This window comes from Lepisma saccharinum, chromosome 3 (genome assembly GCF_977018435.1).
Source record: "Lepisma saccharinum chromosome 3, izLepSacc3.1, whole genome shotgun sequence".
Classification (NCBI taxonomy): domain Eukaryota; kingdom Metazoa; phylum Arthropoda; class Insecta; order Zygentoma; family Lepismatidae; genus Lepisma; species Lepisma saccharinum.
Window position 1 is genome coordinate 43,557,650 of NC_139231.1, and position 17,261 is coordinate 43,574,910.

Sequence of the window (17,261 nt, forward strand, 5' to 3'; positions counted from 1 at the left end):
ATTTCCTTGGGCTCTTTCCATTTTCTCACTAGCATTCTCTTCTCTCTTCTTATCTGCTTAGCCTCATCCCACTCCATGCCATGTCCTGTTTCTCTCATGTGTTTAAATATCGCATTTCTCTCTCTCTCTCGTAAGTCGTACATCATCCCTGTGTTGTTTCAACCTGTCTTTCAGTCTCTTTTTCGTTTCTCCTAGTTTTTTTTATTTGTGTGAGGTAGTGTAGCTAAACGCCGTTAGGAGCGTTGGTGGCGCAGCTTTCTTTCCTTCCTTCCTTCTCTCAGTCTCTCAAGATGGCGACAAAGCGCTGTTAGAATTTGCTTGTACAGGGTGTATTGTGACAGTGTAGCTATTTATTTTTGGGGGGAATACACCGAGTACACAATGTATCTGCCTCCTATGCCACAATCCTTGATCAACTGAAGCAGCGCATCTCTGAAGCAGTGGAGTCGATTTCTGAGCATAAGCTGGGATGTGTCTTGGCAGAGCTTGAGTACCATCTTGATGTCTGTCGTATCACCAATGGCGCCCACATCGAGCACTTGTTATAATCAGGCATGAAACTTGAATAATTGTGTTTTCATTTCATGTCAATATCGTTGTGTCATTTCATATCGGAATAAATAAGATTTTATTTTGCACCATTACTTCTGAATCATCCTGTATTTAGTAGATATAGATAAATACTTCGTTTTTCTTTCACAATCCAAAATAAGAAGCACTCTTTCCTTTATGTATTAACATCCGAATAAAAAAAATAGTAGTTTTACATTTAGATTATCGAGATAAAATACCAAAAAGCGTATTCCACAATTCGTTCTTCACTGGTCTCCCCGATGGCGCAGTGGTAGCGTCATCGCCTTGTAATCAAAAGGTCCCAGGTTCGATACCCAGTGGAGTCACTTAATTGTTCGTATCCCACATCAGAGTGTAGGTGCAGTCCCGATTAGCATCACTGTGCATAAAGTTGACTTAAAACACCAACTCTATCGTTCTTCACTATTAAGTTGCCTCTACACTCCCCAACGAGATGGTTCCATGCTACTGAAGTCTATGATTCTGTAAGCGAGAAAAAAAAGAGAGTGGCACAATTTTATGGGAAGCACGCTTGCTGCATTATCCTGGTAATCACTGGTATATTATAATTAGAAATTTTGGACAATTAAACCATGCAAGGAGAAATGCATTTTTGAGTGTAAGCACAGAAAAAAAGCACGTTCCAACGTTTATCCTAATCATAATGGAATTAAATTTGATTCATTTTCCCAGTGCGATAGTACTCAGATAGGCTATTCCTTTCTGATCCTATATAGTTGAAAGCGGAATACGGAACAACTGTGCAATGTGACTCTACCAGGGACCGCGCGATTACAAGGTGACAACGTTATCATTACACCACGTGAGAGGTACGTGTGTGGTAGTTGCGTACATTGTAAGAACTAGTGCCCAGTAGCGGCGATTGGCTTCCAAAACTAGGGGGGCAAAGATAGTTTCCTTTCCCTCGTAGATAAGGTTTAGCATACTGAGGGGACAAAAGTGGCAAAAAGTTGGGGGAGGGGGCAACGTTCCCTCGCCCGCCCTTAATCGCCGCCACTGGTGGTGACCATTGCATCTCGGAACGTTACAATGCAACATAATTTTATTTCGGACTGTACAAGACTCCATACGAATCATTGTCCTTTATCTTAGAACATTTTTAATTGTTTGTTAATACCAGTTAACAAAATTTATATGTTTATGTGAATGTATATATGTATGGGTGTGAAAGTGTGTGTCAAAATTTCATGCCTTGTTAGTAAAAAAAAACAATTATGAGATGTATGTGCATGGTGGAAGAAATATCTTAATTATAAAAATGTAAATGACAATTTTAATTTTCTTATTGTTAAAACTATATTTTAAAATACGTCAGTGTCGGTATTAAAGTTACTTCAAACTTTTTTTATTATTATTTTTAGGTGTCGCTATCGGCCGATATGTTTTATGCAACTGACAAGGAACGGCTTTGAAGGTAAGTTTAAATGTTTACAAACTATTACATCTGAATTGTTATTAAAATTCTTGACTGGTTCCAGAATGCTCTCCTCCCTTCTCGTTGTCGTCTCCTTGTAATCAAGTTGACTCGGGTTTGATGCTCGGTGGAGTCACATAGTGTTTCAGGTCCCACTTTAAAGAACCTCTCATGAGAACAATATCACTTCGATTTTAAAAAAGTCATTTCTTTTCCAGCATGTAACAGTGTAAACATCTCGCATTTCTGGCACATCTGGTAAGAAGATAAGTTGAGAAAATTTTTGGTAAGTATCTGGTTAACATCTCTGGTGAAAGTAGTCTATCATGTTACTATTCACACAATCTTCTAACAACCGTTTCGTGTATTACTTAATTTAACATATTGACAATTCATTCACCGATGACCACATACATTCGAATCAGTTTCATATCAACTTACCTCCAATTTGGAAGATTTTGACATGAATATATTGCACGCCGCGTGGAGAAATATAAATTAAACAAGAAGGAACAATATAATTCGTTTTATTGTCACTAACAAGCAGGGGTGCCCATCCCCCCCCCCCCCAAGGCCCATGACGTGCTCCCCCTCAAACAAGTAGAAAAATATAATACCAGAGGTGCAACCACGAATTTTTGTCTGGGGAGCAAATACCAGAATAAGCGTACCAATAATAATAATAATAATCGTTTATTTTAAGGTTTTGAGCACAGTATGAAACCTAATACAGCACTAAGTCAAGTAAAAAAGTACAAAGTTACAAGAATAAAATACATAAGCTGTAGAATAACACAGTGAGAGCAGAATATTTACACTTCAAGTTACAGTTTTCAACGAGTACTATTATATCTCTGATACTAATAATTGTTTATTGTTATATAATATTGTGCAATTAACTGCGTATTGTTCTAATAATAATAATAATAATAATATTTATTTGAGTGATGATCACTTATTATTATTATTATTATTATTATTATTACTAGTGGTAGTAGTAGTAGTTATTGTCCTCATAAATTACGCAGAGGGGTAGAAGTCTGTGCTAAAGCATTTGTTTTGAACAAACAATTTGAAATATTTTTTCAACACAGTGAATTTCACATTAGCTAATAATGGAAATCAAGCATACAAGCTGTATTTTTAAAGGCAGAAAATGAATGATAAATGCATTCCCAAGATATATGTGTATCTTTCATGTACAACATATGTTTTACACATATGCAACATGGAGCGACATAAAATAAGAAAATACATATGCAACAAGCTAACAATAAATTGTGTACGTATTCAAAGGTTATTCAATACAAATATACAACACACATTATTTGAATACATTACAGAAAACAAGTAGAATGCGAGCGAAGCGAGGAAGAAAATTTTTAGATCGAATTTTTGCAATTGAAAACAATATTGATTTAATACGGCGCAAATAATTTCACTAGGCGCCATGGCATTCTCTCTTTTACAACTTTTTTTTTTTTTTAGATCATTCGGCACCCATGGCCGACTCCCGCCGCCGCTAGCTACAGCTCTGAACTTGACGAGAACGAGAAAAGCAGTTAATGCGAGCGAAGCAAGCAAGAACATTTTACAAAATGTATTTTTATTAGAGCTGAACCGATACCAGGGGTATCGGTATCGGCCGATAGTAGGGGTATCGGTAAGTATCGGTTGGATTTTTGTCGCAGATACCACCCGATACCAAAGATTTTAAGCGGCTAGAGCGGCCAAGAGAAACAACTAATTTGTCAAGATTTGTCCTTGTCAAAGGTTCGTTGACCCTTCCTTGTGATAGGTTGGGGTCCCGCACAAGAATTCCTTACATTTCTGAAAATGATGCACCTTCCTGGGAAGCAGATGACAAGATCAAAGGCAGGGCTGAAGTGAAAGCGCTGCGCCCAAAAGTGACATTGAAGGCATGTAACTGCCTGGTGGTCAACGCTATGTGGAAATAGAAGGAACCATTCATTGCCAATTGTTGCTCTTAAACTCGTTGGTTAAGAACGTGACGTTTTAAAAACGAGCGTTATTATAAAGCTACCGTCATTCTGGAGTTCCTGGGAAAGGGATGAATGCCTCTGCGGGAGGGAGGGTTGTGGATTTTCTTCTTGTGCTTTACCCTTCTGTGTGACTGCTGCCCGATGCCGACATCGCAGTTACTTGTTTTTATTACAAATCCTTATAAAACCTTTATCGAGCAGGCCTCATCTCCAGGAAGCTATCAACTCGGGGCAAGCCCCGTCACCTATTGACCTCTTGGGTGAGTTGCGTGAGATTAGTCAAGACAAGAGCTTATAAAACCTTTTCCTGCTCCCCCAAAATTAGGCAAGAGTTATGCTGGAAAGTTCAATGAACTAACCGATCTCGACCTACGCACTGGTGGTAATATATGTATGCTTTTATTGCAAATGACAGCAATGGACAGCAAGGCATATACGATAAGAATGTTGTTTACATTTGTATTTATAACGTAAAATATATATGTTCATTCCTTGTGCATCCTGTACGCTATACGCACTGCATAAATTTTATTTTACACACTTTAACTTTCTCTCCCCTTAAAAACATGTATAATGAAATTGGGGATCATGAAATGAAGCAGGGGCACTTATAATAATACACAGATTTTTTCGGTGCATACGCAACACTTCAAACTTCAACACTTCTTCTACTTCTTTATTATCCTCTGGGGTAGAAAGAAGTTCACATAAAATGTCACATCACATTTTAAGTGATATAATGCTATATGAGAATAATTTTGGAGTATTTAATATCATTAATAGAATGTGATGTGATGAGTTTTGTGACTCGGTAACTAGCCTTTGTTATTTTACTGGAATTATACAAGTATCGGTATCGGTTGGAATCGATTGAAGTATCGGTATCGGCAAATGTTGGTATCGGCTCAGCCCTAATTTTTATTTGCATAAAATTTGAAATCGAAGGGGGTAATTGCTCCTCTGTGCGCCCCTGCAGGTGCCCTTGGCCGTCAATGTTTGTCCCCCTTGCCCCCCTAGAATTGACTTCCGTCAAAGGTTGGGGGGGGGGGCAAAAAAACCCTGCTCCCCCTGTGGTTGCGTCACTGTATAATACAGACATATTTAAGCAATATATGTTTACTTTAGATACTTTAGGCTCACTGCCATTGTTAGTCAACCTTATTCTGCACAGTTTGTCTGCTTGACTAACCTTGTATTAATGCGAACAGTACATCCCCCCCCCCTCCCCAACCAAACCAATTCTAAAGGCATAAGAGGTGGTGTTTCATTTCAACCCTATCGCCGCGATCACCCACAGGTAGGTAGAAAAACTAAACATAATAACAAAAATTAAAAATCAATAACAAGTCAATCAAACGATACGACCCCCCCATTTTTGTGTGAATATATACATATATATATATATAAATTCGTCTAAAATTTTGTCCCCCTGTGGGCACCCCACCTAACAAGAAACAACTATTATATTGTTACCTGTGCAAACAAGTGAGATGGTCATTCCTATATCGTTACCTTCCTGTTTCCTGGCCGAGCGCCTTGAGTGGTAGACTTTCAATCTCGCCATCGAAGTTCCTTGATTCGAGTCCCGAGCTGGGCATGAGAGTATTTCTTCATCAGTTTGATGTAATCATCACTCACCCTCATCGTCACGATTAGCCAAAAGGAGAAGAAAAGCGACGTAAAATAATAATACATGCAACTTCAGTATCGCTACCAGTTTCTTCTGTGGCATCTGATTTCAAGTCTGTATCTAGCCATTGTGTCAATGGGAATGTGTTAGTTTTTTGTGCATTACAAAGAGAATTATGCACACTCAATCCATATATTCCACACTTTACATTTGCGTGATTCAGTTTTTCACTTCAGTTGAAAACAGGACCAAGAGCTTGTAATATACCCTGGGCTGACAACCAGATGTTTACAAGATTTCAAGATTGAATCAATTTATTTCAAATATTCTGAGTAATAAATATATTTGTTTAAGACTGGAGAGCCAGTGTGTCATACAATCATAATATTATCAAACAACGAATGTTTGTTTAGTTAAACCCCACGGGAACCTATAATATTTTTTCTTTTACAAATATGAGAATTATGATCCTCGGAGTACTTGCTTATACTTATGTAATCTAACGGAAACTTGTTTTATCTTATTTGTCACCAGTATGATCACAATCGATTGAAATCATTTCGCAACAAAGCACAATACCAACAATGCAAATCAGTAGCTTTACAAAATTCATGCACCTGTTTCCTTAGCTGGCCTGTTGTTTGGTCCACGATCCTCTCAGCTTGAACTGGGATGTGTGGTATTTCTGTGGAATACCATGCTCCAAAACTTGCTTATTTCTGTACGAATCTGTATTACGTTTGGTATCCATACTTGATGGCGTTTTCTGTAAGAAAAATGAAGAAAGGTTAAAATGGGTGAAGGCATTTCAACAACACTGCGACACTGAGTATGCCGTTATTTATGTTAGAAAGTGTACCGAAGAGATGTACAGTATTTGCACGTATCGTAGGTGTTGGTTCACCAAATGATTCAGGACATTTTATACTGTGCAGCAGAACTTATGCAAGACGTTAGTCTGCTGCCTGTAGATTTATTTTTTTTAATTTCAAGGTTAGCATGTGCACAATGTATGTACTACTACTACTACTACTACTACTCTCTAGCCTTCTTAAACCCGAAGGTTCATGGCTGCAGCAACACAGGCCTTCCATCTGTTCCTATCTTGAGCAAGATCTATATACTCTTTTCCATCCCTACCGATTTCCTTTAGGTCCATCTCAACGTTGTCCCTCCATCTTCGTCTTGGCCTTCCTACAGGTCTCTTACCATCAGGTTTCCCAACAAGAATCCTGTAAACTCCTCTTTCCTCTTCCATTCGTGCCACATGGCCTGCCCACCTAAGTCTTCTTGATTTAATTATTCTAATAATATCTAGACATGAATACAAATTATGTAGCTCTAAATTATGTAACCTTCTCCACTCACCTGTCTTCTCATCCCTTTTAGGTCCAAATATTTTCCTAAGGATCTTATTTCCAAATACTCTCAATTTATGTTCCTCTTTCAATGTAAGGGACCAAGTTTCACACCCATATAATACTACAGGCAAAATTACTGTTTTGTATATTCTAACTTTTAGTTTCTTAGATATTAAACGAGGAGACAAAAGTTTATGAAGAGAGAAGTAACATGCATTTCCTGAATTAAGCCTACTTTTTATTTCCTCTTTAATATAATTTTCATTTGTTAATATTACTCCTAAGTATTTGAATTTGGAAACTTGTTGAAACGAGTTGTTATCAATAATTAGATTTTGATTATTACCTAACACTTGGTTTCGGCCTGTAAGCATATATTTAGTTTTCTCTTTGCTAACTTCCAAACCTATCTCTTTAGCAGTTTTGAAAAATATTTTAGCATTATCCTTAATTGTATTTATATCACCCCCTAATAAGTCTACATCATCTGCATACTGAGTCACACCATTTAATTTTAGTCCTTCTTTAGTTTCTTTTATCTTCCTAACAGCTTATTTTAAGGCAAAATTAAAGATCAATGGAGATAATGCATCTCCTTGTTTTAACCCATCATGAGTTGTAAATTTTTCACACACATTAATACCCACACTTTCTGTTTCACTGGTGCATACTTTTATCATACTAACAAGCTTCTTAGGTATTCCAAACTCGACTAATATATTATATAATTTATCTCTTTTGACCAAATCATATGTTTTTTTTAAATCAGTGAATAGCTGATGGACATTTTGATTATATTCCCACTTTTTTCAAGTGTTTGTCTAATGTGAAAAATTTGATGTGTAGTTGATCTGTTACGTTTAAATCCACATTGATAATCACCTATAATTTCATTAACATATGGGTTAGTCTTGTTAAAAGAATCTTAGATAATATTTTAGATGTTGTTGGGAGTAAAGAATTCCACTATAATTATTACAGTTCACTTTATCACCTTTTTTAAACACAGGAACAATTATGGATTCTTTCCACTGTTGAGGGATTTCTTCTTTATTCCATATTAAACAAATTAATTTATGAATTTGACATATTAACGAATTTCCACCATATTTAATTAACTCAGCTGGTATTAAATCAATGCCAGGTGCTTTGTTATTCTTTAGCCTTTTAATAGCATCTTTAACTTCAGTCAAGTTAGGTTCTGGAACTAAAGGTTCCAGAACTGTGTGTACTTCATTTACTTCTGATTTATCTCCTACATGAACATTTAAAAGGTCATTAAGGTAGTTCTTCCATCTATTTAGAATATCGCTTGGGTCAGCTAGAAAACCACCGTCTTTATCTTTTATCAAGTTTACTTTAGGTTGCCACCCCTTTCTAAATTCATTTACACCTTTATATAAATCTCTGATATTTTTGTTTTTGCTGTTTGTTTCAATTTCGTTAATTTTGCTTTTCAAGTAATCTGTTTTTTTACTTCTGAACGTGCGGTTAACTTCTCGCTTTATTCTATTATAATTGCTTAAATTTGTATAATCAGAGTTATTTAACCACCTAAGTCTAGCCTGATTTCTTATTTCTATTAGATTATGGCATTCGTTATCAAACCATGGCTTACTTTTTCTTGGTTTATGCGATCCTATACTTTCTTTAGCTGCTGATTCTATAGCATTACGTATGTGCTCCCAATTCTTATTTACGTTTGTTTCATTTAAATTTTCATCATCATTTAAATCCTGCAAAACATCAAATCTATTTGACATTTTAATTTGGTAATCTTTCTTACTTCTTTCATCAGCAAATTTTCCTGTATTAAATTTTATAACTTATAGATTTTGTTGCTTATGATTTATCACTGATAGTCTTTCTTTTAATTTAGCAATTACTAAATAATGGTCACTTGCACAGTCAGCACCTCTATGTGTACGAACGTCAATTATACAGAGTATTCCCTGACATTCCCTACGATACTTGGCGGCAAGAGGCCCGGCGTTAGCGATTGTCTTTCCCGGTGAAGGGATCCGCGACAGTCGCACGCTACAGTCTGTTTTTTCGCTCTCCCTGCCTTCGCTCTCTTTTCCTTTCTGTTGACGTTGCTGACTGACGCCAGTATAATCCTACCTCTGAAGTTGTGTTGTGTCGTGTCCGTGTGTTGAAGTTTTTGGCTTAATATGGCACCTCAAAAGTTTACATTACAACAAAGGATTTATCTTGTCGAGTGTTACTTCGGAAAGAGGAATTGTAGAGAAGTGCGACGACGTTTTGCAACGAAATTTCCTGGTTTTCCCGTTCCACATAGGACCACTATATTAAACCTCGTAAAATAGTTTAGAGTAACAGGGTCAGTTCTGAATAAAAGTGGAAAGAAAAACCCACGTGTACTTACTGAGGAAAAACTCGATGAGATAGGACAAAGGTTAGAACAGTCTCCTCGGAAATCTATCCGCCGCCTCTCTCAAGAAACGGGTGTTTCAAAAACCCTCTAGGTCCCCCGATTTGTCAGCCTAGCGATTTTTATTTATGGGGAAATCTAAAAAATAAAGTATACAAAGACAATCCGCACACCATCCGTGAGTTAAAAGAGAGTATTGTACGAGAAATCGGGAAAATTACGGTTGACGAACTTGCACGTGTAAATGCCAATTTCCTTCGGAGATGCCAGGAATGTGTTGCAGCAGAGGGACATCATATTCAACACCTTCTGTAGTCAAGGTTAGTACACAATATGCAAACTGTTATTTTAATAGCCGACTCTAGCTACTGTGGCGGACCCGTTCGCCGGGAACTGTTATGTTTTCAAAATCCTGTTTCCCTCTTGGCCTCTTCGGTGAGGAGGGATTCTAAGGTTTGATTCACATCCACCCTCAAGCACCGCTCAGGGTACTGTTTCTACAATAGCGATCAGGTTTTGCTCCGGTCAAGGTACATCATCTTCAATCTGGTGTTGAACGCTTGGCATTAGCTATACACCAATTTTTCTGGTACAAAGCGCCTGCCGATTGTTCAATGTTTAAGAGTTTTTCAACGACGAACTTGACTGTTGTAGCATTGACGTTAGAAGAACATCATAAAAAGAAATATAATTACAGAAACTGGTTTAGGACCATCCAACTAGTTCAAGCCGGAAAACAGAAGGCGAAGGCTTTGTACCGTATCCTAGTGGACAACAGAAACTTTTTCAAGAATTTTCGAATGACACTTGCATCTTTTGAAAGCATATCGAAAAAAAAATGGGTCTCTAATACAGAAAAACATTAAATTACTTGCTTCTATTTCTCCTCGGGGAATGCTCATTGTACTTTAAAGTATGAAAAATTTAGTTAGGCTTGTTTATTACAACTTTTGAAACATACAAAGGAATAAAACGAAAATAACTACATAGTTTACAAATAACTTCGAAGTGTTGGAATTATCAAAGGAACTATATTGCTTTCCAAAATCATCACAAAGCACAGATAAAGTGTTAAAACAACGAAAAATATAATAGGCTATAGGATTTTCGTAGTTGTAGAACTGGACAAGGTCCGCTTCGCTCACGCTCCGGTTAAATATTCTTTCCAGTTGATCGTGGCTGAGCGCTAGGTGCGAATGCTTCTATTTAAGAATCATTCAATAATATTTGACACTTGTCCATGGCGCACCTGGCAACCCTAAAATTACGCCTAACTCTATAGGCAACTCTGAAATTAGCTAACTATAGGTAAGCTTCAATTACACTTTACTCTATAGGTGGGTTTCATGTGACGTCAGGATTCGCACCGCCGCCATATTTGCGGCAAAGCTGTTTTGTCGTCTGCAAGGAAATACCAACCACTCAGCGTTCGTTACACCTGCGCCAAGTATGCGTTTGTTGTTAGTACTGTGTAAAATGTCGGTAACATTGCATAAAAATGCAACGAAAAGGCCACATCTAGTTCACCTGTTTTTATTTACTTGAACCAGCTATATGGAATCGGTTTGTTTTCGTATTTATTAGTGGTTCTGATTCTGCTTGAAATATTTACATCCAGTAAGTAACGTATGTTTCCCACTCGGGGTGGGAGAAAGTTGTAATGGACGACCTTGAGTACAGATTAACTGAAAATTCCAAGACTCAGCCATTATCTTCTATGTTTCCTTTTAACGTTTGTTCAAGCGCAGTAATTTGAAATGTTGAGTTGTTCAATTTGGGATATGCAAGCCTCAGTGACGGAGTAGTTAGCACAACCCACTACTATGCTAGGGGTCCCGGATTCGAATCTCGGCCTGGGCATGACTGACCTTAACGACTAGCCAAGTATAGCAGATAAACGAAGTAAAATAAACCAAATAAATCAATCAATTTGAGATACTTTGATGTATATATATCATTAACATGTTTTAACCAAGCAGTGCTTTTTTTCTGACAGTATGCAAAACCTACTACCGGCACCTTTTCTCGTGAATAGGATAACAGTTAATAACAGTTTGTGTTAATGAATGAAATATAAATAATCAAGTACAAGCGTGCAATTATCAAGATGAATTTAACTTTGAATGTTATCATTTTTATTATCGTCAAACTTATCAACACCTTTCCACCAAATAAAACAGTAACAAGGAAACGCTACTTGCAAGTATGACAAAAAACACCAGTTCAATCCATTTCTACTAAAAGTCACAGAGAAATGCGACATATGAACTTACCTGAAAAGAAATTTTCACCCACCCCACCGCTCTGTACTGTTTGGTTTGTTCATTAATGTTGTCACGATTTATTCTCGCCACGACGGCGTATTCTAATCAACAATCGGAAAATTCTGTGCCGTGAATTGCCCAATCTGTCCTTTCTCGGAAAATTCTAGGATAAACGTGAGTGCCTTTTAGACCTAAACAACCTAATATTGCACAAAGTTTACCATCGTAAACAAGGTTCTAATGTTTACAAGAACCCGCCACAATGCTCGATCCCACAATGCAACAGTTTGTGACGTAGGTGAAACATACCTAGTAGTCCATCAACGCCTTGTGCAAAATCGGTTGCCTGTATAAAATGTCATTTTCCTGAAACCTTTGGGTGATTGATTGATTTGGCTTATTTTTACTTCGCTTTTCTGCCTCTTTTGGTCTAATCGCGAACTGAAACGTTTGGTGAATGCTAAGCATCAAGATGACAATATTTACTCGTTCAAAATGTTTAAACATTTTAAATGGATAGATAGAAATGCAGCATAAGTATATATAAAAAATGGTAACCTTACTTTCTCTCTATCATCTATTCGTTTAGCAGATTATCTGGTGAGGTTACTCATACATAAGGGTGATGTGAATAGAATGGCGCATAAGGCATGGGGTGGTAACTGAGTAAGCAAACATTATTTTCAGAAAGTAGCTTACTCCCAAGGTGAAAATGTTACGCACCCTTTTCATCTGTGTCATTGTCACCGTGGTAAACCACAGGGGCCTACTGTAGGTGGGTTTCATGTGACGTCACGATGCGCACAGCCACCATGTTTGCGAAAAGTTTTACCACGATGCAACAGTTTGTGACGTAGGTGAAACACACCTATAGAGTGCCGGCAGATAGTTCGCACGGACGACCCTAGATAGCGTACGGAATTGAGAGCTTCTTCGCTCGAGCGAATGACGCTCGAATAGGCCAAATCTAAACCCAGTAAGTAGTAGGCGAAAGTTGTCTGTGGTGCTCAAATTTATATCGTGAAGTGAATCACGTCGTGAAATTGAAACATAAGTTAATATAGTTATTATCTCCGTGTGAAAATGTACTTTAACCTATTACCAATACAGTGACAATCAGGGGCGCCGACTTGTCAAAATTATGGGGGGGGGGGGCTCTGATCACTGAAATAAATTAATGAATGACTCACTCCCTCCATTTTTTAAGTTTTGGCCTCAGTGTTCGGAATCTCGTAAAAGCCCATGAATTCCTTAAAAATATTAAAATTTTAATTTACAGTTCGAATGCAAAATGCCAATTGTTCACGAATGGATATGTCACAAGTTTCGTCAACCATAATAGCAAAATATTCCCGACTTTTAATATCTGCTACCACGGAACGCAAAACAGATCTCCCTAATATATCAATGATTTCGTTTTGAATGTCATGTGAGAGCTATTTGTAGCCCGAACGTCCTTTCCACTCTCCTAGTTCATGCACATCATCTTTTGAAACTCTTTTTAGTAAAAATGTTAACAATATTCATAATTATATACTTAGTATATAGTAATAAGTCATGTGTTTTGCTGTATCTGGTCATAGCACCCAAACTTGATGGTTTAGCGGTCTCAGCCCCCCAAAGCTGATGGTCTAGAACATTTCAATTGTGTATTTAAGGTTAAGTTCATGTGGCACAATTCAGAGTAAACTTTACAAGACAAGCAAAATAATATATTAGATCCTCTTAAGCAAAATTATTTGTGGGTCTCTGCCCCCACATCGTTAACATTGGGGGTGGGGCTCGAGCCCCCCCAAGCCTCATGGAGTCGGCGCCTATAGTGACAATTGAAAATGAAACATGATTGTGAGCTGAAACTGCCAGGACGGATATTTTACATGTACGTCTATACGATTATTGTCACATTAAAATTATATTCCATTGTAAACGCTCGAGTGTTGGAGACTCAAACGAGTACGTGCGAGCCGAAATGGTCCCACGCAGTACTCTAGAGCAGTGGTTCTCAACCTTTTTCAGTCCGGGACCCACCTTCAAGGATATTACACTTCATGGGACCCATAAGATGGACGCCAGCAGAATTGCATGTAGGGATGTGGACCCAGTTTATAATCATATTGTTGCTAACATCGAAGCCCTCTTTTGAACTTAAATTGTTAAAACAATATATGTTAGTAATTTGCAACTTTCTCCTGTGGGTCACCAGTAGTCACAAAGTTAGTCCGCTGCCCCTTGTGTCGGGAACATAAGACTATTTAACTCTTTAGGGCTTGCTGGATACATAAACACAACATGGTATTCAAAGTTAGACACAGTTTTATAATCACTTATATCTCCTATCGTATGTGGACTTACAAGCAATGTACACATTTACACACGTTTCTTTAGTTTTGTCATTTGATGCCCGAAGAGGCGAGAAGAACAATTCTTACAGCATTTCGAATCACAATCACCAACACACAACTTCATATAGAATTACCAAAAATGCACGAAAGTTTCTGCACGTAATTATTATTTCAGCGTATCGCCAAAAAAAGAAACATAATTAAAGCAAACCAATGACACTATTCTTGCATTCCCGTTACCGTTACCACGTTCTTGTTGATTCTTCTACCTTCTTTTGTTTCTCCGACCAATCCCGTCGTTAGTTGAAAATATTCAGGCGGGTTCATACACTGGCAAGATGGAAAAGTGACGTCAACACTAACTTATTATGACGTATTTCAAAACTCATGTTTCAACAACAACTTTACCAGTCTAACTATAGTTTGTCTGTGATATTCTGAACATTATTTGAAATAACAAACATTTTAAAATCTTAACATTTTACAAATATAAAACCTACGAGGTTTTCAAGACAAAGTAAATAAATTTTCGATCCCGACTTCGCGACCCACAAAACGCCCCTTTGGGACCCAGCAGTGGGTTCACGCCCCCCTCCCCCATAGTTTGAAAAAAGATGCTACCAATGGTGGCGATTGGGTTCCAAAACCGGGGTTCAAGGTTGCCAAAACTGGGGGGAGGGCAAATACAGTATATTTCCATTTGTAGATAAGGTTTAGCATAGTGTGGGGGCAAAAGTGGCGAAAAGCCTCGCCTTCCCCTAATCGCCGACACTGGATTTTAGATTTAGATTTATTTTCTTTTTGTGCGAGCCATAGGCTGTACGCACTACATATTTTTGATTTTGCTACACTATTTTGTTACATTTAGTCTTCGTTTAAGCTGTCTCTTACTTTGTTACCTATATACACATTCTTCCCCTCCCTCGACATTTCCTCTTTCAGTCTTTCTCCTCACTTTTCTCTTCCTGCACTCTCACCAAAACACGCATACATGTTGCTTTACACACACTTACACTATAAAGATGGCTCGTCTGGAGCATGATCACTCATTTCTCTGCCTTCTCTAATAGCTTTCCCCCGCCGTTCTCTTACTTCTCCCAGGTATTTCCCCACTTGCTGCGCCGCTTCCTTTATCTTTATTCTGTCGTCTACCACTTCTATCATCTCCCTGCCTGTTAAGTTTTTCATCCATTTGTCCCTTAGGTCACTGTAGAAGGGCAGTTCAGTACGATATGCTTCTCCGTCTCCTCCCCATCGCACAAAGGACATATCGTTTCCCCTGCTTCGTTTCTCTTTCTTAGTTGTTTCCATCCCCCTAATCTGAACCATGCCAGCGCGCCTCTTTCATTTTTTCCCACGACCTGGATACATTTCGCTTTCCCCCATTCTCTTACTCTTAGCTGTTCCCTGATTGAGGTCTTTGTTTGGCAGTCTGCTATTATTTCTTGTCTGTCTATGTCGTGTAACCTGTCCCTGATTTGATTTTCTGTTGAGATGCCCCCCCTTCCTCCCTCTTCCCATACCCAACCCATTCCGCTATTATATAAGAGATTTTTCACTTCCAGGCCCCAGCTGTAAACGTTATGCTCTCTTGTCTGTATTTCCAAACATTGTCCCCTCAGCGTAGTTTGGCCCTCTTGTGATAATCGCATGCTACCATTAGTTATTGCAAGGCTTCAGACAGCATCTTGCCGGCTAACGCTTCCCACCTCAAGCGTTGTGTGTATGTGTGTTTTGTCAATCCCCCACCCCTCCCCCGCCTAAAGTCACATGAAGAAGCGAAATATCACTAAGGTCCCTCTGGCGTTGCCAACAAACGTACCTGCCAGAGCTGCTTCTGCGTCCACTAGTTGTTCCAACCACCAGTCGTTGTCGAAACCAACTTGGTCTCCGCCGTAATCTACAGGCAGCGTTTCTCTTCTAATATGTGTGCAGAGCCCACTCATATCTGATGAGTGAACGAAGATCTGTAAGTATACCAGTAAGTGTGAAATGAGGGGGTACCGGATTCGGTATCATGTAGACACAGAGTAGTTCGGATCCCAATTTTAACTGTAGGTCCAGTCCCGATTAACCTATCTATACATAAAGTGGACTTGCAACAAGAACTCAAAAACAAGCTACGAAAAATACATTACAATGGATAACATTGCTCAAAGTGTTTTGAATATACACAATATACCTGTGTGTTATGCATGCTTATAATTACTTAAAATTAATTGTGATATAAAATGTAACACAATTTTCTAACATATAACTATAATAATTTAGGAATTTTAATTTACATAATGATTCGGGGAATGGGGGTATGAGTTTGAACTTTTTTCACTGCAAGCGTAAATATAGTAAAACTAATAATTGACAATAGTTAACAATAGTACAATGTTTTATCTGAGTTAATAAGTAATACTTATTTAAAAATTACATAAGGAAATTTAAATGTTTAAGAAAAATCAGTTTCATTGTATTCCTTTAGGTCCAATACCTTCTAATTGGCTACTCAGAAACATAATAATAAATAGTTACGTATTACCGTTCCCAACATTTAACGAGCAGTATCATATCTTAAAAATACTACATAACGATATGTTTTTATATGTAGATATGGGGCTATAAAATGAACTGTACTGAACTGGAATTCTACCATACATTAAATACGAGGGTTGCAACAAAAGTCATGGCAACCATGTTTTTCCACGCTAATGCTGGTTAGGCAAAAAAATTTAAAATATACAGTGGAGACCCCGTCACATACAATGTATTGTGACGCCACTAGATGGCAGTGATTTGTATGCATATTTAGAGGATAAGGTTTAAGATTTGTATGCATATGTAGAGGATAAGGTTTAAGGTTTGGATGCATATGTAGAGGATAAGGTTTAAGATTTGGATGCATATGTAGAGGATAAGGTTTAAGCACACATGTAGCACAAAAACCAAGCTCTAAACTAGACCCATTAACAAAATTCCATTTTTAGGTGCTACAACGCTTCAAATTCTTTCTTTTTTTACATACCGTTTGTAATGCACGTGCACGTGTTTTTCTTTGTGTGTATGTGTCTAAGATAGAACACATTAACATACTCACTTTGTCTCCTAATCTTTTTGGGATGAATACTTTCACAATCGAATATATGGCATTGACGAATGGGGCAGTATTCACAACATGCACTTCTTCGAACCTAGCAGGGTAAATGTCCTGCAATGAAAAAAACAAAATAAATTGTAAAATTAATTGTTGTCAAACTATCCATTCTATCA

General features: G+C 37.8%; 2 protein-coding genes across 4 annotated transcripts in view; one reads left to right on the forward strand and one right to left on the reverse strand.

Annotated features, from left to right (window-relative positions):
* Window positions 1–1,953: 1,953 nt before the first annotated feature.
* Window positions 1,954–17,261, forward strand: part of Sema2a (Semaphorin 2a) — a 1,542,453-nt gene continuing 1,527,145 nt past the window's right edge. For both annotated transcript variants that reach the window (XM_083118491.1, XM_083118494.1), the window contains exon 1: window positions 1,954–2,008. The gene's annotated coding sequence lies outside the window, so the exon portion shown is untranslated. The remainder of the gene's footprint in view (window positions 2,009–17,261) is intronic.
* Window positions 2,602–17,261, reverse strand: part of LOC145985768 (clavesin-1-like) — a 51,155-nt gene continuing 36,495 nt past the window's right edge. For both annotated transcript variants that reach the window (XM_083119846.1, XM_083119845.1), the window contains 3 exons: window positions 17,089–17,199; window positions 15,823–15,967; window positions 2,602–6,407 (listed from right to left, as the gene is read on the reverse strand). In XM_083119846.1, coding sequence (XP_082975972.1) covers window positions 6,376–6,407; window positions 15,823–15,967; window positions 17,089–17,199 — 288 coding nt within the window. In that variant the 3' untranslated portion in view covers window positions 2,602–6,375. The remainder of the gene's footprint in view (window positions 6,408–15,822; window positions 15,968–17,088; window positions 17,200–17,261) is intronic.